Source organism: Miniopterus schreibersii (genome assembly GCF_964146895.1).
Source record: "Miniopterus schreibersii genome assembly, chromosome: 16".
Lineage (NCBI taxonomy): Eukaryota > Metazoa > Chordata > Mammalia > Chiroptera > Miniopteridae > Miniopterus > Miniopterus schreibersii.
In genome coordinates this window covers 14061780-14085394 of record NC_138116.1, presented here as the reverse complement: position 1 = coordinate 14085394, position 23615 = coordinate 14061780, and the positions used below count along the sequence as shown (strand labels likewise).

At 49.9% G+C, this 23615-nt stretch overlaps 1 protein-coding gene across 1 annotated transcript; it reads left to right on the top strand.

Moving 5' to 3' along the window:
• Window positions 1–11022: 11022 nt before the first annotated feature.
• Window positions 11023–22968, top strand: LPO (lactoperoxidase; the record flags this gene model as incomplete). The annotated part of the gene is made up of 10 exons (XM_081161999.1): window positions 11023–11093; window positions 11519–11679; window positions 13022–13755; window positions 14508–14711; window positions 15923–16247; window positions 17742–17902; window positions 19728–19980; window positions 21029–21202; window positions 21875–22112; window positions 22300–22968. The coding sequence occupies 10 exons, from the start codon at window positions 11023–11025 to the stop codon at window positions 22505–22507; spliced, it is 2529 nt and encodes an 842-aa protein (XP_081018125.1). The 3' UTR covers window positions 22508–22968.
• Window positions 22969–23615: the final 647 nt, after the last annotated feature.

Sequence of the window (23615 nt, the reverse complement as noted above, 5' to 3'; positions counted from 1 at the left end):
TGGAGCTTGTGAAAGGCATGATCTCTTGCGCTAGATGCAGAATCACAGAATGGTTTGAGCAATTCCTATTTTCCTACCCGCCCATCATCAGTATCCACTCTTGGGATATAGCCACATATGGAAGGGCTCATGGCGATGGGCAGGAACCTGGGCCTAGAACTTGGGGCTGGAGGGAGGGACTGGACTTCCACCCACTGGGGGGGTTAGGAGAAGGGCTTGCTGAATTGGTAAGATATAAAATCCAGTGAGGAACATGATGGGTTACAGATGGTGGTCTGGAAAGAAGCAAGCATTAGGGAAGACCCGTAAGATGTGCCCTGACAGGTGTCCTGGCAGGTGGGCACAGGCCAGGGGGAAGAAAATAGGCAGGGGTAGAGGTAAGCTAAATCTGGGCAATCTGACAACACTCTCATCCTTCCGGGTCAGGTGCCCGTCTAGTGTTATCCCAACACACAGGGTGTTCTCCATCAACATAAGCACATTGTGTCCCTTCTGCCTAATATTCTTCCTTCCCTCCCCTACACCCTGCTTGAGCCCACCGTCCTTCCTACCTCAAACACCCCTTGCTCAGCACCCCTTGCTTGCTCCACCCTTGTCCGTATTAGCCCCCTGCCTTGTGAACTCAGGTCATATGTACCCTATTTCCTGGCATTCTTCCAGTTTGTGGTTATACAATTAAAAGTGTGACTTTAAAAAAATTGTCTACTCTAACTCCATAAAGGCAGAAATCATGTCTGTCTTGAGTCCCAAGACATCCCCAGAACTTAGGTGCCCAGCACATGGCAGGCACTTGCTCAATAAATGAACCGTGATCTTTTTACATGTCTCTCTTCCCCACCACCCAGTAAGCATCCTAAGAGGAAGAACTAGACTCAATTTACCTTTGTATCCTTGGATAAACCAAACAATGATTCAATACGTAATTATCTGAATTGAACTGAACTCAATCAACTTATCAGGAGTAGCAGTACCCCGGGCACTAGGCTGGGATTCTGGGGGAAATTCCAGGGTTTGGATAAGGGAGCTAACGGTGAGGCCACGATGCAGGTGGCTCAGGTACTTAGATTAAGGCTTCCTAAAGTCTGCAGCCAGAAGGGAAAGGAGAAACCTTGGGCTACTCTCAGCACCTTGGGCTGGTTTTAAGACGCAAGGCTAGGAAACCCCCCGGGGGTTTCTGGAAGACAGGCATCACCACCTGAGCAACACCATGGGGACTTCTGAGAGGGGGCAGCAGCTAGCCTGAGTTACTAACGTCCAGAGCAGCAATCCTGTCTGGGCCAGCTGCTGTCCTCAGGCTGGGGCTGGTGTTTTTAACACCCACTTTCCCCGCCCCTCCAAAATGGGAAAACTAGAGCTGGCTCCTTGGGTGGTCCCTGTGGTCCCCATCACAGCTCACTTTCTCCTCAGACAGCAAGCAGCCCCATGGGGACAGGGGGCAGGGTGGGGTGTCTCATGGTCACGGGGACAGACAGGAAAGGCACAGAAGCCAAAAAAAGAAACTTTCCATTTCTCACCCCCCCTCCCTCCCGCAGTCTGTAAAATGCAACCCAGCAGTGAGGACATGGGATTGAAGCAGTTTTCTTTCTCAGTTTCAGTTTCTGACCCTCCTCAGGATTGCAGAGATTCAGGTGAGCCCAAAACGCAATGTCTCAAGAACAAACTCATGCTGAAGTCACTGCTCCCTCCCATGACTAAGGACTCAGCCCAGAATCATCTCTTACATTGGCACCATGCTCTCTATATCTGCCTGCATGACCTCAGGTGGCCCCCACAGCAACCCCAGACACGGGCTCACACTTTGGGTCCCCTCTGCCTGAGGAGGAAACTGAGGCTCAGAGACTGACTGACTGTTTCTGAAAACCGTTCCCTAGCCTGATTAAAATACTGTGTTTAAAGTGTAGCTACAGGGTCTAGTTTCTGGATTATTCTCTTATCTCTTCCATTTTTCCTAACTTCAGCGCCCTATTGCCCATCCTAAGCTGCACAGAAACAGAGACAGCCAAGAGATGCTGAGGAAGACCCCACTGGGTCCTGACAGCCCTGTTCAGAGGCTGTGAGGAGTCTCTTGAGGTATGTTTTGTAGTAAGTCCAGAGAGAAAATGTCATTCCAATAAAATGTCCCCTGCTGCTCAAGCAAGCACGCGTGTGCGCACACACGCACACAGATGGTACACCAAGCAATGAGTGGAAGTACAAGGAGCGCTGGATTCGGATTCAGAAAGCCAGGCTTTGTTCTGAGCTTGCTACTCGCTGGCCGTGCGACCTTGAGGAAGCTACCCTTCATTGGCAGACCTCAGCTTTCTTATCTGTCAAGATGAGTGGGTCCACTAAATAATTGTGGGGCTCCCTTTGGCTCCACGGTTCAGGATGATGTTGCGAATCATCAGATCTAGAAGGTCTGAGTACCAGTCTTCTCTGCCCTGTTGTACAATTTTGTACAAGTCACATATCTTCAGGTTCTTGACACAAAAAGGGAAGGAATCAGAATCTTATGTTAATCACTTTTAGGATGAGCCGAGATGGGGTCTTCTTTAGTTCTGAGGGACAAACGAAATAAAAGAATGAGAGGAATCATGTTGAGAGAGGGGAAGAAAAATTCTGCTGGGAATGTGACTCCTCTCTCAGTCTCTCATCTCACATGTCAATCACCAATTCCTATCAATTCGTCCTTCATAAATCTTGTGCATCTGTCACTTCCTCGCCTTTGCCACATAGTAGTTCTGCCCTAAGTCATCTGTTTTGCTCCAATGCCACGCCCTTCTCGCTGGTCTCCCTGCCACCACCTCTCTCAACCCCAACCCTCTTCTACCCTGAAGTTTTCACCACCCAGCTCCCCACTACCCACAGGACAAAGTCTCCAGTTTTAGCCAAGGTTTTAGCCTGCCTACCCTGCTGTGTCTTCCATCACACATCACTCCTCTACCCAAGCTCTTCATTGCAGCCAAACTAGCCCACTCTTTCCCCTCAGCCCTGCTTCTGTGCCTTCCTCTCCGCCATGCCCCATACCTGGCTGCTCTCTCTCTTCTCATCCAAGTCCAATGTTCAGCTCAAGCTGTAGCTCCTCCATGAAGCCTTTTCTGTCTGCCGAGCCCCAGAGAGTATTGCACATTGGTTCTCTTCTCCTCTCCTTTGCTTTTCCGACCTATTATCTCTTTATGCGTCTTTCCTGTTGCCCAATTTAGGTCATAACTCCTCGAGAGAGCTCTAAATTACATTGGGCAATCAATATTTGTTTTGATCAGAAAGATGATGACACTGGTGTAAAAATGACCTTGGCTTCCCTTAGTCATTCAAATCCAAGTTCTTGACTGTCATTTGTAAGCTAATTGGGAAGAAAAGGGACTGGGAGTACGAAAAGGTAAAGCAGGAGCACATAATAGGTGCTCAGGGAATATCTAAGAGGGAGGTAATAAAAAGGAAGGAGATGGAACACTGAGGGGAAGCGGGAGAAGGGCCTTGATTGAAAAAAGGGAGCTGCCTGGCAATGTTTCCATCTTTCCCAAGGGGGGACATCATTCAGAGAAAATTTGTCATCTCCACCACCCCTCCGGAGGCCTGGGTGGCTTATGCCAGACCACTTGGGTTCCTCTCGTCTCTGGAATAGAACAAATGGATGAGTCCCAGGAAGGGTAAACACTGGCATATGGAGCCATGGTGGGGACAAGACGTCTATTTGTTTGGTGTTCTGGGAAATGAACAAGGGGAAATGCATTTTAGCCAGGGAAGAAAAAAATAACCTGTCAAGCTGTGAATGACAGCCAAGTCAGTGGGAGCTGGGATGTCCAACACAGCTGGGGAAGGGACTGGCTAGGCTTCTAAGGGAGATGGCACCCGAAATGGCGGGAGTGGTTGACAGGCCATGGCCCAGTGTGAGAGCTACGATCACCTCGTATAAAGAGAGAGATCATTTTGTCACTGACTGTGAGTGTCCCATTGATCAGCCAAAGATTTTATGTGTAGTTTGCAGCATTCTGCTTCTGGAAGGGGAGAGAAGAGAACCAACCATGTCCAAGGTCAGCCTCACTTATAAACTGTGAATTCCTGGAAAGTGAAGGGGTGTGTGTGTGTGTGTGTGTGTGTGTGTGTGTGTGTGTTGCCATGTGCTAGGGATGGGCTGTATCTTTATTGGGTACTTCCTGCTGTTGCTGCTGTTATTAAGATTTTTGAAATCTGTGCTGATATATGAGAAGCCATTGGCTTTTTAGCTGTTTACTGGCCTTTCTGTGTTCCAGTCTCCATTTCTCAGGTTAATTTGCCATTTCCTAATGGGGAGACATCTAACTGTGCTAAACATATTTAACTAGATTGAAATAAGTCCACGAACACATGTCAATACATGTCAGCAAAGCTCTGAAAATCCAAATTAGCCATAGGACAGTTACATGTCCCCTGTGACTGCCTCTGGGTATGTTTTATGCCAAAAACAAAGGAAGTACCATACTGATCTGGAGCTGGCACATCCCTGCCCATTACACAAAGATTAAACGTAGGACATATCATATCTTGTCATAAGATGATTGAGACCCAGAGACAGTCAGACCTGCATTTTGCTGTTGACCTGACTCTCACTGTATGTTGCACATAGGAAAGCAGTGTTATCCCACAGCGTTTTCCAGAATGAAGTTGCATCTTGAAATCATTCAGATCCATATAAAGGCGTGCAACTTCATTAACCTGGAAGGGAGAGCCTTGAGAAGCATGCACCAAAATTTAGGGAATGGTTGAAGAAAAACAATGCTTGGCTGAGGAGTGGAAATGTCTTTCAAAGAAAACAAGAAGAGCCTGAAGTCTCTCACCTTTCTTGGCCAGCTGCCTTCTTCTGAAATGCCCAGCTGATTTGCCTGGATTTGTCACAAGAGAAGCAGCTTTTAACTACATTCCATCAGCTGGAGAAAAGGGATATTACTTTTCGGAAGGTAAACCCAAAGATTTTCAACCCAAAGTATAATTTTGTAAAGAGGCTTATGTTTTAAATTGTCTGTCTATAAAATACACTTTCATGAAATTTTATTTCCTTGGACTCTTCCTGTTTCCTTCATGTATGGATCTAATGAACTTCACATTTCAAACTCATGGAGGTAGAGATAGTATATAACATACTTGTGCTTTAAATCACAAGTGTTTTTTAATGGACCACCCTATGTAAGGCATGAAGTCACAGAATCCTAAAATGTGTCTAAATCAACCATGGATTTTGCAAGTAGAGACCATGAGGCATCAGAAGGTGAAGTGACTTGCCCAGAGCCATACAGTGACAGAGACAGAGACTTAACCCACTGCCCTGACATCAAGTCCAGGCCACTTCTCACTTCTCTTATGGCCAAAAAGCAGCAGTATTTTGAAATATTCACCCAAAAAAGAAAAAAAAGTCAACATTTTCTAATCACTATAAATCCAAAAGGTGAATTGGCTTCCACAATAGATTGGGTGAAAGTTACAGAAGGCATCATATGAATAAATGAATGGGGAAGAGAGCCATTTATTGGTTGCTAATTTTAAGAGCGATTCAGACCCCGTTAGGGGCTTATGAGGGACAGCCTGCTCGGAGTTTGGAGTTTTGCCTTCCATGATTGCATCAGGACCACGTATTTAACCCAGAAAGTGGGAAGAAGAGGATCTGTTTCATCCAGAGCCAGCAATATTGCATCAACCAATCCCCGCTCTTCTGTAGTTTCCTCATGCATCTGCCTGGAGTCACGGGGTGTTTCCTGCTGAACCTGAGCCTCTCCTCCAGCCCACACCAGCCCCTCAAAATCTTTCCCAGAAATAAATTCTTGGTAGAAGTTATAAAAGACCAGTTCCTCCAAGCAGAACAACTCCCCTGGCTGCCCCAGGAGACCAAAGCATTTGGCAGGTAAGAATTATTACTTTTGATCTTTTCTGGTTTCTGCAAAGTTGATGACATTTCCTAAGGCTTCTCAGAAAACTTAGTATCAGATTTGGACTTGTTGGGCATTTTCTGGTGCCAGATTTGGCAGCCGCTGTGGCAGGTCATCCCTGTTTGGTGTAAGGGAGAATGTGATTAAATCCATTGTGGGGAAAGGAGGCTTTTCTGAGTCTGAAAACTGAGTCACAGAATCATAAAATCTTAGGGCTTCAAGGTACTATAAACCTCTCACTCATCCTGTTTAGAAACTGAGGCCAAAGAGATATCTCATTTTCAGGGCACACAGAAAGTTAGGAGGAAAATAGTAGCAGAATGATTCCCTGTGTGGTGTTGAATCTGGTGTGATAGCATATGAACATTTTGCAGTGTTTCAAAGGGTTTCCTAAACCAGGGCTGTCAGATCTTTATCTTATTTCCAGCATCTATCTGCTCCCTACAGCAGATCTGAACATCTAGTTAGCCTTGAATGTCTAGACCCCAGGATCTTCAATGCCCTCTGGAGAGCTGGCTCTCAATTAAGTGTATGAATTGCAGCAATATTTGGTGGGTTTCATTTTGGGAGAATGAAGCGGTTGAATCATATTGTTTTTTTATGTGCTTGGATGTCCCAAACCCTGTGGCTGAGATGAAGGATTATTTCTGCTATAGACAGCTTGATAAGAGCTAACTACATTCCATTCTCCTCTTGATCCTAGAGCTGTTCAAAAGATCAAGTAGAGCATTCTTGGGGGTATTGGGGGGGCTTGTTTTTCCTACTGGCTCATCCACCTCCCTCAACAGAGAGCTCACCATTTATGAAAAGGAACCCCACTGATCCCTTCCCTTCTCAGGCCCTCCTGCAGCCTCCTTGGTGACTTCTCAGCAAGTCTGAAAGCCAGATTCTGGAGGGCCTTTGTTCTCAGAGTATAGTCTGTAGTCCAGCATCACGGGCATCACCTGGGGGCTTGTTGGAAGTACGAACTCTCGGGCCCCTCTGTGACCCCCCACGTCAGAATCTGCACTTAACATGGTCCCTAGGTGATTAGTAGGCACGTCAAGGTGTGAGAAGCCTGCTACAGGACAGTCACCACCCTCTCCCACTGCACCGTCCAGATGCTGAACTTTTCTGCTCTAGTAGTTTTCATTCAGCATGGACCCAACACCTATTAAATACTGACACTAGGCTCGGGTGCTGGAAAAACAAAAAGAAATAAGACATATCCCTTGAGGAGCTCATGGTCTAATAGGGAAAACAGAAGTGAAAACAGTGATTGAGATCCGAGTAAAGTATACATATTTTCCCCCAAAAAAACATGTATACACACACTTTGAATAATTATAAAGGCAGTGTTTATTAAGCTACAATTCATTTTCAAAATTGAGCTACCAGCTATTAAAGTGTGCATACATTTTACTCCAAAACCATTATCTTTGTTTGCCTGAAAAGGTAGGTTTCTGCTGGCTCAGTGGTCTCCTTGAGTCACAAAGAGGAGAGCTCTGGTTCTACTTGGGTCCGTATAGATGTAAGGACAGGAGCCCACTGAGAACTCCTCTTAGAAAAGAATTGCCAGGGAGAATCTTGGCCAGAGAGGTATTTGTTCATATCTTGTTTTTCTAGAGTTAGCTTATAACAAGATAAAAAGTATTAGGGGGATCATAAAATGGCAGAGGGAAAGATGGGGGGAGTCTAAGAGAGGCCAAAATTACTTGGTCCAGCTACATGGTTCTCTTTTCTGGTCTGCCTAACACAAGGGGAGATTATCCAGAGTGTCTGGAAGACTGCCTGTATGGTCTCTCCGGAAAAGCTCCAGAACTATGATTTCTTTTAGGGAGCTTCAGGTAGGTATGGAGGAGGCAGCCAATCTGAGAATATTCTCCTTGGGTGTTTCTGGAGTCCACCAGTGAATGCACACTGAGGGGAGAGCCTGAGCCCTCTTGTGCAAGCAGAGGGCCTGCCAAGGGAGTAGTCTAAACACATGATCATTCCATCCACATATGGACACCTCCCCAGTCTGGAGCTAGAATCTCCTCGAAAAATACTTGTGGTCCATTCCACCAAAACTAACAAACACTCTAAGCCCCTGAGCCCCTCATCAGCAAACGAGCTTTAGCCTGATGATTCAGGTTCAGAGTTAAAGCTCATGGTGGAAGGAGCTGGAATGTCTCCAGGCCGACGGGGACACAGCTGTGGGCTCAGGGGAGTCTGAGCTTTGCCACGACTTTCATTCCAAATTGGCTTTTTGAGGGAGAGTGAAGCCTCTGCCGGTTCTGAAGGGAGGAGCTGAGTGTCTGCTTCTAGGGTACACTCCCTGGTGCTGGGCCAGAGGATGGCTTGCAGGAAGTGATATATCCTCAGGGGAAAGAGTGAGGGAAACCCCACGGATATGTTCTGGTTTTGGTAACAGCATTTTTCCTCAAGACAGGTAGGTGGCAAGACAAGCACATTGAAAACCCTGGATCACTTGGTCCAACCCTCCTCGCTTGGCAGGCCGTGGCCCAGAGATATGAAGTAACCTGCCCAGCATCATTGAGCTACTTAGAGCAAATGCAGAACTACAACTCAGGACCTCCAGACCCCAAAGCCGGAGCTCTTTCCCTCCCCTGCCCCTTCCCAGTATCTAGCATGGGCCTGCACATATGGTAGATGCTGAATGATTGTAGCTTCCCCTTCTCTATTCCAGTGTTAGGGTGTCTGGTGTCCCCGGGGCGTCTCTGCTTTACCATCCCCTTACTGTGACTCAGTCCCTCCCGTAGGGGCTCTACAAGGCTCACACCATGATATGCGTCTTGTTTCAGCCATGCGGGTCCTTCTCTGTGTCCCAGGCCTCCTCGCTTCCTTGACCTTGCTCCATGCCGCATCATCTGCCACAGATGGTAAGTGTCTCCCTGTATTGGTTTCCTGGGGCTACTGTAGCAAAAGACCACAAAATGGTTGGCTTAAGACAACAGAAAATATTTTCTTACAGCTTAGGAGGTTAGAAATCCAAAATCAAGGCCTCGGCAGGATCATGCTCCTCTGAAGGCTCTAGATCAGCAATTTTCAACAGGTGTTCCACAAGAAGTTTTAAACACGCAGTACCTGACTGTTTAGTCAGGGGCACCGATCTCTTTTCCTGTAGATTGTCAAATAAAAAAATGACAACAGCCAACACAACAGTAGCCGTCAGGTGAGGATGCCCTGTCTTGAACCATAAATACGTAGGTTGTATAACAGAGCTGCATCTTATTGGTCACATCGCATAATAAGATTGCATCTGATTGGTTAATTCTTGGTACTAGAAATCCTTATAAACAAATATAGGCACCTGATTTTTTTTAAAGTCACTTTGGAGCAAAAAGGGTAGGTAATTACTATTTTTTTTTTTTTGTAAGTCAATCAAAATTATACCGATTTTTTGTCAGATCAGCAAAGAATATACCATATTTTTTAGTGTGCCGCAGCTTTAGTAATTAGTTTGTGTGTGCCGTGAGATAGAAAAGCATGAAAATTGCTGCTCTAGAGGAGAACTCGCCCTGGCCTCCAGCTCTGGTGACCCCCGGCCATCCTTGGGACTCCTTGGCTTATACGCGCATCGCTCCTGTCTCTGCCTCGGTCATCACGTGGCCTTCTCCGTGTCCTCCTTGCGTGCTCTCCTCTTGCTGTAAAACTACCCATCATTGGACTTAGGGCCCATCTTTATTCTGTACCTGCATGACCTCACCCCAATGAGGTATATCTGCAAAGACCTTATTAACAAGTAAGGTCACATTCTGAGGTTTTTATTAGGACATATATTTTGGGGGCATACTGTTTCATCCACTATATTTCCCTTGTTCAGAGAATGCATCCTGCCCCACCCCCAGATCCCAGTATGAGTGGCAACAAGGAATCCCACCTCTTCCCTACACCATGCTCTCCCTGCTTCAGGGTCCTGGTAGTCAGCTAAGTCCTTGATGAACTTGCTTTAGGGTCCAGCTCACCAAGAACCAGAAAAACCCCCACCGCCCAGTAGCCTGAGCCAACCTGAGCAGCCACTTGTGAAAGTTTCCTAATTTTGATCTTCCGCCTGCTCAGATTTGGGGGGGCGGGGACAGGTAATGGCTGAGAAAGGAGGACAGAAGCAGAGGGCATCTCGGAGGAATGGTGTCTGATCCGCTGCTGCTTGTTTCTCCCCCTCCAAGCGAATATCAGCAGGGTTGCTGCCATCTCTCATGTTGTGAGTCAGGTCAAGATCCAAGTCGACAAGGCCTTCCTGGATTCCAGGACCAGGTATTTGAGACACAAACATGAAGGTTCTCATGGTGGCGGGAGGGAAACACCCATTATTTCAGCAACTATCTCCAAATGAGAATTCTCTCTACCTCCTTAACGCCAATCCCCTTACAGCCCCCAGCTGGGGATAGAATGAAAGCCACAAGGTCAGTGCTCATCGCCTCCTCTGCAAGCTGTGCACAGGACAACCAGCCCTGCTCTGGGACTTGTCCTCACTGGTTAGTTCTTGGGCTTGAGGGCCTCACGGAGATATAAAAAATAAATTCAAACAGCCTTTTACACAAGCACTCAATCTGGTATCATGACTGGCGATGGAATGAAGGGATAAACAGAGCAATGGTTGCTACTGGAGGTACGGGAATCAGGACGCCGCTTGGAGGAGAAGGAGAAGCCAGCCCTGTAGAGAGGCAGAGGGATGGCATTTCAGGGACTGGGAACAGCAAAGACAAAGGTCCTGGGGCAGGAAGGAGTTTAGGGTGCCGAGAAACAGAAAGAAGGCCAATGCTGGTGGCGACAGTAGGCAAGGAGGAGCACACACAGGTGAGGACAGAGAGATGGATCCCAAGGGCCACAGAGTCAGAAAGCAGATGAGTGGTTGCTAGAGACTGGTGGGGGGAGAGGAACTGGGAGTGACTGCTTAGGAGGTATGGGGTCTCCTCTGCCGGTGGTGAAAATGTTTTGGGACTAGACAGAGGCCATGATTGCACAATATAATGAGCATTCAGACTACACGCAGATGGATTCACACCTGCCCCAGGGTAAGCCAATGAAGTGCTTTCATCAGAGGATGGCATGGCCTGAATTTCATTCTAAAAAACTGACTCCAGTGGCCACGTGGAGAACAAGTGGGAGGGGGACAGGAGTGAGACAGGAGCCCAGTTAGGAGGCTGCTACAGGCCCCCAGATGAGAGAGGATGGTGGCCAGGATGAGGGTGTGGAGATGGACAAGAGCTCCTCGCAGGGGGCAAGTCCCTGGTGAGTCCGTGTGCAGGCGGAGAGCCATGCGGAGCACCGGGCAGCGAGAGGGAGGAACGGGCACGAAGAACCTTGCGTGGGACCTTTCAGGTGGAGCCCCGGGAGGCCAGCAACCATTCTTTGTTCATGGGGTGCGGGACCCTTTGGGACCTGGCTGACGATGGTGATGGCACTGATACTAACACATATGAGTGTTTATTTTGTGTCAGATAGAGCTCTAGGTACTTTATATTCCTTTATTCCCCAAATCCTAGAGGCACCAGAAGAGAACTGAGAAAAGATCCCGAGAGCACAGGAAGCACTTGTCCCCTGCGTGCCGCCCACACCCTCTGGGGCCTCGCTCTACACACGCCACCTCACAGCCCTTCTACAGGGTCAGAGCCCAAGGGGCCCAGTCATGACTCCCGCTTTGCTCCTCACTGTAGGCTGAAGACTGCCATGAGCTCTAAGGCACTCAGCACCCAACAGCTCTCAGAGTACCTCAAGCACGCCAAGGGCCGGACACGCACGGCCATCCGCATCGGGCAGGTGTGGGAGGAGTCCCTAAAGAGACTGAGGCAGAAAGCGATCTCGACCAATGTCACAGGTACAGAAAACCCACTAGCCCTCTGATGGCAGGAAGGGGTCGTTTCCTCGCAGGAGAGAGAGGAAGCCACCAAAAGTTGCATTTCCCCTGAGGAGCAATGTCCTTGGAGAAGCACTCCAGCAGAGCAAGGAGGGGCTGAGAGGACAGCTAGGCCAGTGTTCTTTTTTGCAGGGAGAGAAACTCAAAGCCCAGCAAGGTCACACTGTTAATTCTAAATGAGGGGGCATTCATGCTCTTAGTATAATACCATCTATAAGGCCTCTATCCAGGGGAAGTACTAAAGTCAGTAAACATGGGCTCCCTGTTCCAAACCACAGTGTCACCACTTTCCGCCAGTGAAGGGGACACTTAAGCCACCTGTGTCTGAGGGATTTACTGGGATTATATCACAGGAGATGAGATTTCCAACATTTTCTGGGTAACATGCAGCTAAAACAATGAGTGGATGGATTGATCATGAGTTCTTCCAACCCCTCCACCCCCAAATGTCACAGCTCATGGAGAGTCCTGGAGGAAGGGGTTTGGTTCTGACATCCAGTGAGCAAAGATATGTGGCCTAGGACTTGGGAAAATCCCAAAGTTCCAAAAGAAGGAAACTGGGGCAAGGTAGGGAGAAGGTGAGAGCCCCTTGGACTCTCATACTCAAAAATGCTGGGGGTTGAACCCAAGTCCCTGACAACTTTCACAGATGGTCCCTCTGAGGAAGCCCCATAGGGCCAGAGTCCCTTGCCTGTCTTTCATTGTAGGTACTAGGATGGATCACGGGCTGTATTAGGAGGTTGGTGCCCTCTCCATTCTGTGCCCACATGGGGGCCTCTGATGCCTAAAGCCCCCCACTGTTACTCCTCCCAAGGCCACAGTGCCCCTCACTTAAAAATGACCTGTCCCTCCCCAACGTCTTCCCTATCTAGATTCCTGCTTGCTCGGTTGTTTAGATGTCAGGGAAGCTTTAGAAGAAAAGTGATCTTATCAAACTAACTCATACTAACAAGCGCTTAACCTCCCAGGGGTATTTCTATTGTAAGAGAATGACCTGTCCATTCACATGACCTGACGAAGAATTACTAACAACTCTGGGGCCTTGAGCAGCTATGATCTGTGTGGCCTTGGGCAAGTCTCTTGAGCACTATGGTCTCAGCTTCTTCTCTGTAAAATGGGAACTTAGATTCTTGCCTTAATGAGTTGTCAGGATTAAGTGAGAAGCCACCTCAGAAATGCTTACTGAGAACATAGGATGCATTCCCCCAAATGCAAGTTCATCCCCGGTTTCCCCTTCCTGCCTGCCCTCAGTGCCTCAAAGTGGAGAAAGAACTCAGCCCCTTTGGGGTCCCTTCTGTTTCAGGCCCCAGCCTGGACTTGACTGCACTCTCTTCGGAGGTAGGCTGTGATGTCCCTGCTCCAGTGGTGACATGCGACAACAGCTCTTACCGCACCATCACGGGAGACTGTAATAACAGGCGAGTGGGCTTGGGTAGCTGTGGGGGGCAGGCCCTCCCAACCACCAGGCCCAGCGATCGGCCTCAGCGAGCGCAGCCCCGCGCAGCCCCGCGCAGCCCCGCGCAGCCCCGCGCAGCCCCGCGCAGCCCCGCGCAGCCCCGCGCAGCCCCGCGCAGGGACCGCCGGCTGCGCATCCAGGCAGCGCTCCCACTGCCTTACCCTCCTAAACTTGGCGCGCCCCCGGGATCTGTTCTGCTGGAGCCCTCTCCTAACTCCCCCAGCGGATCCCACTGGGAGCAGCACCTTTCCCCAGGGCATAGGCGCCCCGCGCCTTCCGAGGGTGGGGTGGTTCGGACGCCCCACATTCGAGAGGCGCCTCCCCGGAGCCCCCCCCCCCCCCCCCCCCGGGCAGAGGCTCCTGGCCCTTCCCCGGGCACCCCTGTGGGGTCTGCGGAGAAGCAGACCCCGGAGTGGAGTGGCGAGGCTGAGCGCCGGTCGTGCGGTTGCAGGAGGAGCCCCGCTCTGGGCGCCGCCAACAGGGCGCTGGCGCGCTGGCTGCCCGCGGAGTACGAGGACGGGCTCGCCCTGCCCTTCGGGTGGACGCCGGGGAAGACCCGGAACGGCTTCCGGATCCCGCTGGTGAGGCCAGGCTGGCGGGGGGGACAAGCCCGAGGAGGAGGGCGAAGGATGGGAGTCAGGGAACGAGCTGCGACGAGGAAGGAGAAACGGGAGGGGGACAGAGGATGCGTGGCGGGGCTGCGTCGGCGGAGAGACGGGCTCTAGGACTTGGGCCTGGCGTCGTTCCCCAAAGTGCCACCAGAGGGCAGCAGCGCCCCCAGCCTGAACCCAGCCACGGGGCTGTCACATCCCAGTTGCCCGCAGGCCAGATACCCTGGGGTCTCCTAGGCAGATGGCCTCCCTACCCCATCCTGCTTACGCTTCCCCTGCCCCAGCTCCCGGGGCGCATCAGCTGTCGTTTGCCTGGAGGTCCTCTCCGGCGGCCTCGTCTGAGTTGGCAGCCCCTCCCCAGCCTCTCTCCTCTCCCCAGACACCTGGCGGCTCCGCACTTCACAGGCAGCCTGCCTTTGTCTTCCCTCCCCTGGTGGAAAGGACACTGGCCTCGCAAGCCGTCAAGTCATAGGGACCTGCGTTTAATCCCATCCCTGTCCCTTTGTGGCTGACCTTGGGTATCTGGCCTGTGGCTCACCTCTCTAGGACTCAGTCTCCTCTACAAAACGGGGGTGATGCCACGCACCTCACAAGCTTGTTATGGGAATTAAATAAGTGTAGCTGTTGCATCGTAGGTTCTCAAAAAAACTGCAATTGAATCTGAATCCTCAAAGCACATTTTTCTCCAACCCTCCCCCCTCCCCTTCTTTCCCCTCCTGCAGGCCCGTGAGGTCTCCAACCAGATTGCAAGCTACCTGAGTGAGGATGTTCTGGACCAAAACAGGTCCCTGCTGTTCATGCTGTGGGGCCAAATCGTGGACCACGACCTGGATTTTTCCCCCGACACTGAGATAGGGAGCAGCGAGTACTCCAAAGAGCAATGTGACAAGTACTGTATCCAGGGAGACAACTGCTTCCCGATCATGGTAGGCCCTGCGGCTGCGCGTCCCTGACAGCCCTGGCCTCCCTGATGGGGCAGACATTTCCAGCCCATCAGCCAGGGTCTCTGAGTAGATCTTGAGTGCTGATTTGACAGCTCCCCAGTCCTCACATGTCCATTCATTCGCTCACCCGTTTATGCAGGAAATAGACATTATTCATTTACTTCGTGCCAGGCAGCACACTGTGTGCTGGGATCCAAAGGCTGAGAGGACACTGTCCCTCCCCTCAAGGACAAAGGGCCTGTGTGGGAAATGGACAAGCAGCCTTGAATGGCAAAATCAGGAAGCTGTGGGGAGGGTTGCCTGTGTCCCCAGCCAGCAGCATTGGCACCACGTGGGGATTTAGGAGAAATATAAAATCTCAAGCCTCATCGCCGACATTGGGAAACAGGACCTACACTTTACCAGGATCCCCAGGAGATTCGTTTCATACACAGAAAAGTTGCTGTGATAATCATCCTGGGGTCCTGGAAGGCTACTCCCAGAAAGAACTGAAACTGTCAGAAATTGTGGGAATTTCCAGCAGGAAGGGAGGGGAACTTGCAGTGCTGCCCCTTCTTCATGGATTTTAGGGTTAGAAAGTGATTTCGTCACTCAAAACAACAAACGAGTCAAGGCTATGTGCTATGATGTGAAGCACCTGAGCTGTGGAGTGAGGCCAATCCGGATCCGAGTCTCACATCTTTCCTTTCCAGTTTGTAAGTTCTTGGGAAAAGTACTTAACCTTTCTGAGCCTCAGTTTTCTCACCTGTAAAATGGGACTGAATTAGCTACCCTATAGGGTTTCATGAGGACCAAAGGGAGAAAGTATACATAATGCCTAGCACATGGTAGGTGCAAAATACATACGTAGTAGCTGTTGTTGGTAGCAATTATTAACAAACCCTTTCCATCTCAGGCCCTGCTTCCCTGTCCAGGGATCTCAGGACTCTCTCCCATCAAAAATGTGGAGCCCTATCTGAAAGATTGAAAGATTCCCCTCGGCCCTTTTACACAGCAGGATGTAATGAACTTCAGGGTTGTGGGCCCTGGATGTGTAGCATCAGCAGGTATCTAGAGTCAGTGTCTGATACTGCGGTCCCAGGAGGACACCATCAGCATCTTTGCCAGCTTCATCCAGACCTGCTCTGGGGAGAGATTGCCAGGGCCCAGCTGTACCACCTCTGCCCAGTCACCCACCCCCAATCTCTCTGCAGTTCCCAGAAGGTGACCCCAAGGTGAAGACTCAAGGGAAATGCATGCCTTTCTTCCGAGCCGGGTTCGTCTGCCCCGCTCCGCCATACCAGACCCCGGCCCGAGAGCAAATCAACGCTCTGACCTCCTTCCTGGATGCCAGCTTAGTATATGGCCCTGAGCCCAGCCTGGCCCGCAGCCTCCGCAACGTCAGCAGCCCCCTGGGCCTCATGGCTGTCAACCAGGAGGTCTGGGACCACGGGCTGGCTTTCTTGCCCTTTGACAAGAAGAAGCCAAGCCCCTGTGAGTTCATCAACACCACTGCCAACGTGCCCTGCTTCCAGGGAGGTGAGTCTAGGGTGGAAACAAGGGAATGGAGAGCAGAGGAAAGCCAGAGAAACTTCACGGGGCCTCTAGGCAGCTTTGCCACGGCCTCTCATCATCTTATGGGAAAATGCACACCAAGCCACCGCTGCCTCTGGCACTGGCCAGCACTGGATACAGAACCTAAGGGCATGTGCTCACTGGGGGGGGGGGGGAATCTAGGGAACCCAGAAACCACAAATTAAAAAAAAAAAAAAAATCCCACCACCCACAGAAAATCATTAACATTTTAATGCCTATTTTCCCAGGTTTTTTCTATTGTAGATATAGTTCTATATCATTTTACATAATCAGGACCCTCCAGTGCAGCTCTAGCACCTGACATCTGCACTTGACATATCCCATCTTCTTCCACAACATGATGGTTAATGGCTGCCTGGTGTCACATGACATAGCGCCATAATTTATTTTAGCAACTTACTTGGAGACATTTAAGTCATTTCTAGGATTTTCTGTGATTTGTTGTTTTTAGGTAACAAACATCCTTGATGATGAATTTTTGTGCTCATTTTAATAATTTTATTAAGATAACTTCAAGGCATTTTATAAGGTTGGCACAAAGCCCACACTCCCTATAGCCTGTGCGCAACCAAAGCCCCCCAATTCTATTCATTTGGGGACTCATGCCATCTTGGTCCTCTCTGCCTTTGGCTTCTGGGGGCCTTCCCTTTGCCAAAAACTCACTCTCCCGGGACAAACCCCTGCCCGCCCTGATATGGCAGAGGTCAGCCCGTAGGCCCAGATCTCTTCATAGAGCTCAGATTCTGCCTCCACATGTCTCATATCAATCCACACACAAAACTGAGCGCTTTCCTGAAGTTTTCCACAAAAATACCCACTAATACCAGGCCTCTGTGAATTCAGCAGACTTTCCCGATGGTTAGAGGACACAAGGAGAAGCCCCCTTGTGGAATACCTGGTCTTTTACCACTTAACCGACCCCAGTCCTGGTCTGCCCTCCCGATAGCCTCCATCCCCAGATTCCTCTTCCTTTACCAGAGGAATTCAACCCTACCCAGGCTCCTACTCTCAAACTTGAATTCCTAAAACCTTCAAAGTTGCTCCATAGTAAAAAAGCCCCATGTTTATTTGTATGGTAGGCACCATCGTAGAAGACAGTTGGGATTGTAATTAGCAAAGTTTTACTTCTTAATGTCATCTGTAGCCTTTACTACAATCTTGTGAGGGTGGCCTTATACCCATTTTCACAGATCTGAAGACTGAGGCTCAGAGCTGTTAAGTAACTTGTGCTAAAAAGTGTGTGTGTATGGAGCTGAGATTCAACCCGGTGGGTCCCCACCCTGATCTTTCTCCACCTGACTTCCCAGAAGTTAACTGCAAGGAGGGGCTTAGGAGAGGGCCCCGGCGGGGGAGGCACCATCATTTATTTTTTAGTGCAGATTACTGGGATCTGGGGCTGCTCAGGGGGAATCCACTTTCCTGCCTCTGGGCTTTCAGGAGATTCCCGAACCTCAGAGCATACCCTGCTGTCCTCTTCCCACACCCTCTTTGTCCGAGAGCACAACCGGCTGGCCGGGGAGCTGAAGAGGCTCAATCCTCAGTGGGATGGAGAGAAGCTCTACCAGGAAGCCCGGAAAATCCTGGGAGCCTTCATGCAGGTACAGAGGCCCAGGCACCTTCCTCACAGGCCCCCTGGCTCCCGCTCCTGCCTCTGCCCTCTGCTCACTGCCACACGCCAGCTGTCTCCTCTGCTTTTCACACTTCCATTCCCCCCATCTTCTCGCCAACTGTCTTTCTTTTAAGCCCTCCCTTTTGTTTCTTCAGCTCCTTGTCCCCAAAATGAACCCCTGGATTCAGAGTAGTGGCTGAATTTTTTTAACCTTCACCCAAGGATATATTTTCAATTGCTTTTCAGAGAGAGTGGAAGGGAAGAGAGAGAGAGAAACATCAATGTGAGAGACGCATTGATTGGTTGCCTCCTACACACGCCAGACAGGAGCCAGGGATTGAGCCTGCAAGCGAGGTGCATGCCCTTGACCAGCATCCAACCCGAGACCCTTCAGCCCTCGGGCTGACGCTCTAACCACTGAGCCGAACCAGCTAGGGCCTCTCCCTCTTCTTAAAAAGACACTGGCCCTATTGGTTTAGAACGTCACCCTCATGACCTCGTTTAACCTCAATTACCTCTTTACAGGCCCACTCTCCAAATACATTAGGGGTTAGAGCTTCAACGTGTGAATTCCCGGGGGAAACAATTCAGTCCATAACGAGGCTTTTTGGACTGCAAGAAAAAGAAACCCACTCAGGCTAGTTCAGATGTTCAGCAGTGGTTCAACTGTACATATGTGCCAAAGGGAAGCTGTAAGGGTTTCTCCTGGAACCTCAGGGCAGGGAATGTAGTTGGGCTTCAGCAAGGGTTAGAGCCAGAGATGGGAAAGCATCTGCAATGAAAGCAGTTACTCTGTCCCTCCCTCCTCTCTGCTCCTCTCTTCGCTTCTTTTTTCTCCACTCTCTCTCTGCAGATGGGTTTTCCCTGCTTTTTTGCACACGGTAGAAAATGAAAACCCATATGACCCCACCTGTCCCTTCAGATCAAGTGCCATTAAACTGGGCCAGTCCACTGTGGCCAAAGGCAGGGGGTTCTGTCTCCTGCTGGTTCCCATAGCCCAAGGGGCAGACCGCCTGCTCCAAGGATGCCATCCACAGAGTCTACGCTGCTGAACAAATTGGAAGCAACCTAAGAGTCAGAGAAGGACCACGAGTGCAATACAATATTACACACGTCATTATATAGCTGTGAGCTAGATGGAAATGTGACAAATGTTAAGTGGAAAAGCAGAATGGCATTCTCTAGGGTTACAACTATGTCAGACATGTATTATATAGACAAGTATGAGAAAGAATAAAAAATTAATATAATTATTGTGTTATGCAGTGGCATGATTCTTTAGTTTTTGAAATTTTTCTTAATTTATGTTAGTCCGTCGCTTTCAGTAAAACAAAACCAGAAACTGACCTCCCCATGGTGCAGCATCTCTCTCAGAGCTGGAGGCTGAATGAACTTCCTTTGGTTGCCCTGTGAACCATTCTGTGGTCTTTCATCCCCCTGGCCCTGGCCTTTGGGGAAAAGTTTAATGATCTGATACGATTATGTTAAAGCGACACGCAAGAACTGTCACTTTGGCTTCAAGGTCATAAACTTAGGGCAAAGATGCCAGAGTTCACCTCAACTGCCAAATTCAAATGACTGATGCGTAGAGCCTGTGTTGAGACAAATCCTGAGAGATCAGCAGAAAGACTGTCACGATCGATTAGTGATGTCTGCCAGGGTCACGGGAAAGGGAATCAGACACATGTGCTACCCATTTGCTCTCCTTGATTTCTGACAGCTTACCCCTCGCAGCTGCAGCGCCTCTCCAGCCTCACTCTGCAGAGGTTTCACTCTTCTCACACCCTTTCCTCGTGACTTGTTTCTCCTTCCAGATTATCACCTATAGGGACTACCTGCCCATTTTGCTAGGTGTGGAGATGCAGAAGTGGATCCCTCCATACCGAGGCTACAACGAATCTGTGGATCCCCGAATTTCCAATGTCTTCACCTTCGCCTTCCGCTTTGGCCACTTGGAGGTTCCCTCCAGCATATTCCGCCTAGATGAGAACTACCAGCCGTGGGGGCCAGAGGCTGAGCTCCCCATGCACACCCTCTTCTTCAACACCTGGAGGATGGTTCAAGATGGTAAATCCATTCGGGCAAGTGCTGGCACCTGGCTGCCTCACCCTGCAGCCTGCTTTTAACTCAGGAACCCTGGCTTGCAAGTCAGACTCCAGGCACTTTCTGTGTGACCTTGGGCAAGGGAATTCTCTTCATTGAGCCTCAGTTTCCTCAGTTGTAAAATGTGGTCAATAATAGTACCTATCTCAAAGGGTATAGAAAAAATTTGAAATATATGCGTAGAGCACCCTACAACAGTTCCCAATGCACAGGAGGTGGTCAGTAAATACCAGTGATTATTCTTTCCTCACCTGGCCTCTAAGGTGCCAGGTTTTTCCTCCCACCTTTCTCTGCACCAGGTTGGTTTCTCTGATCCCTGTAAAAAGAATTGATGGGTTTAGTAAGTAAATTGCTCTTCTCTACTCCCCTCTAGAGCTTTCCACTTCCATTAAGTGCCAAAGGTTGGACCCAGCTTCCCTTTAGCCTGGGCTGGGCTGTGTCGAAACTGGCCTTAATTAAGACCTAACAAGTCAGGGCCAATTTCTGTAGATTTCTGCTCCCTCTTCCCATACTGCAACATTCCTCAAGGGAACAAATGGAAGGAGAAGAAGCCAACTCTCTGAACTAGAGCTCAGAAAAAATTCTGAAGCTTGCCCTGGCCCATGTGGCTCAGTGGCTAGAATGTCATCCTATAGGGCACAGGTTGTGAGTTCGATCCCCAGTTGGGATGTGTGTATGAGGCAATCAAGGTTTCTCTCTCACATGGATGTTTCTCTCTCTCCCTCTCCCTTCCTCTCTCTCTCGAATCAATGAAAAATATATTCTTGGGTGAGGATTTTTAAAAAATCCTTAAGTTTATCTTCATGCCATTATCTCATGAATGGCCCTTCCTTCCACCAGCGCAACAGCACACCCTGCAGGCCGCACTGTGCTCCTATCCCCACTTCTAGCCTGAGATGGTCGTTTGGCCCTACTTTAACCCAAGAGAAAATGCCTGGGGATGGGGTGGGGGGGATCAGTAGTGGAAGATGTCCCCACCCTCCCCTCATCCCCAGGATGGTCTTCCTTGCAGGTGGAAATGACCCCCTGGTGCGCGGTCTGCTGGCCAGCAAGTCCAAGTTGGTGAAGCAGAATAAGATGATGACGGGAGAGCTGCGCAACAAGCTCTTCCAGCCCACTCAGAAGATCCACGGCTTTGACCTGGCTGCCATCAACATACAGCGCGGCCGGGACCACGGGATGCCTGGTGAGTGGGGCTGGGGCTGGCCTGGCCTGGCCTGGCCTGGGGAACTTTTAGCTACTTTCTGGGGTTCCAGAGGGCTCTCTCCTATAATCCCGAGGATCTGATCAATTTTAAAACAGAGGGCAGAGATACCAAGTTGTCAAACTGATTATTTGTTCATCTGTGAAATGGAATCTTCCATTCTCCCTAATGCAGAGGCAAGAGAACAGATCTGGTACCATCTTGGAGCTCCTCAAATGAAAAAGAGGTCACCAACTGACTTGTACAACCAGTCTGAAAGCCCAGGAAAAAATTAAGAAGAGGGGTATAGAGAGAAACCGATGACCATGGGGCCTTTCTTTCATACCCAGGAAAGGCAATTTAATATTATGATTAAGAGCTAGGCAACCTGGCTTCAAATTCCACCTGTGCCATTTCTAGTTATGTGACCTTAGGCAAGTTGCTTAACATCTCTGTTCTTCAGTTTCCATATGTGCTTAGAATAGTGCCTGGACCCACATAACCTGCTAGCCCTCCTGAGAATGAAGTACCACAGGTAGAAAACAATGGAATCGCATCCTGAAAGCTATGAGTTTAGACTTTCTGGGGCTGATGGAGCTGGAGTGGGTATGTCCCCAAGGGGGGCTTTGGGCAAGTAGTCCCCAGAATGAGACAGCTTCAGCCTCTCCATCCTAGGGTATAACTCCTGGAGAGGCTTCTGCGACCTCTTGCAGCCCCGGACACTGGAAGAGCTGGGCGCTGTGCTAAAAAACAAGATGCTGGCTAAGAAGTTACTGGATCTTTACGGGACCCCTGACAACATTGACATCTGGATTGGGGCCACTGCTGAGCCACTGATAGAAAGGGGCCGGGTGGGGCCTCTCCTGGCCTGTCTCCTGGGGAAGCAGTTCCAGAAGATTCGAGATGGAGACAGGCAAGTTAGACCTCAGTGGGAGGGCAGGGGTGGGCTGACCCTTCCCCAAGGTGTGTGTCCCCACCTCCTGCATGAGGACTAATGCAGACTTTAGCATGTTCCCCATGACCTCCTTCCTCCCTCTTTGGCAGGTGGGGAAGGGACAATGGCTGGGCTGTATAGACAGACTGTGCTTCTGTGTCTGCAGGTTCTGGTGGGAGAACCCTGGGGTCTTCACTGAGAAGCAGCGGGACTCTCTAAAGAAAATATCCTTCTCACGCCTTGTCTGTGACACCACCCACATCACCAAGGTCCCGCTGAACCCATTCCAGGCCAACAGCTACCCCCAAGGCTTTGTGGATTGCTCAAGCATTGAGAAGCTGGACCTCTCGCCCTGGGCCTCAGTGGGGAATTAGGGGCCTCCCACACTGTGCAGGAAAGCGCCCATTGGTCCATGATGCCATTTCAAGCAAGCTCAATGACCAGTCCCTGAGTCCTCCACATCCTGTCCCAGCCCTTTCCAGCCAGGTCTCGCTACACTTGCCAGATGCATACCCCACGCAAGCCCAAGGCCAGAGCCTTGGCCATTCCAGCTCTTCCACTGCTCCCATTCCCTCTGCCTGGGGAAATCCTCATCTGTCATGACGCAGACCTGCTGAGATGCCCTTCCAGTCTAGCTTGCCAGCTGTCACCCACCTTAGCCCTGGAACAAGTCTTGGCTGAGGCTGTGGCCTTTGCATCCTTATCTTTCCTCCTTCTCAACTAGATCATAAGTTCCTTGACCCAGGGACTTGACCTGGTTCTGAGGGTCTCCCTTGCCACCCACAAGGTGCTTGGCATGCAGTAAGCACTCAATAAACACCTGATCACTGACTAGAGATGCTGGCAATGACACCGTTCCTTTCTGGAAGGCAGGCGTTGGAATCACTGCTAATTAAGTAACTAGATGTTTACAGTTTTACCACTACGATGTGTACATGGGCTGTGGGGTAAGAAGGCATGATTTGGTGGAATTTCAGAGAGCTCTCCAAGAAAAGGAGGAGGCAAGGGACTCCCAGGAAAGGCAGCAATGGCCATAGAAAGGCAAGAGAGAGGGCCTAGGGTAATGCCAAGGGATCAAAGAGAGGAAAGCCAAGCCTGGATTCCCCTGCATCTAGAGCTAATTTCCCTTCCAGAGGCCCTTCTGGGACATACCCTCTTCTTCTAGGGTAGTCCTTGGAGCCTGGGAGGCCTCTACAGGTGCATCTCCAGAATATCCTTGTGCTGCTACCCAATCATATTCATGTATTCTTTTTAAATGACCCTCTGGGTAAGGTCAGCCCAGTCAGGGCCTCCAGGTCTCCTGACTGCTGGGGGTGGGGGTGGGAGGTACTTAACCATCTTGTGGGAAGAGCCCAGGAGCCAGAGACCTAGGCTACGGCCCTGGCTCTGGTACCCACTCCTTAAAGGCCTCGAATAAGCCTCTTCACAACTCTGACTACCATGTTCATCATCAGTGAACTGAAGATAAATAGTATTTATCCT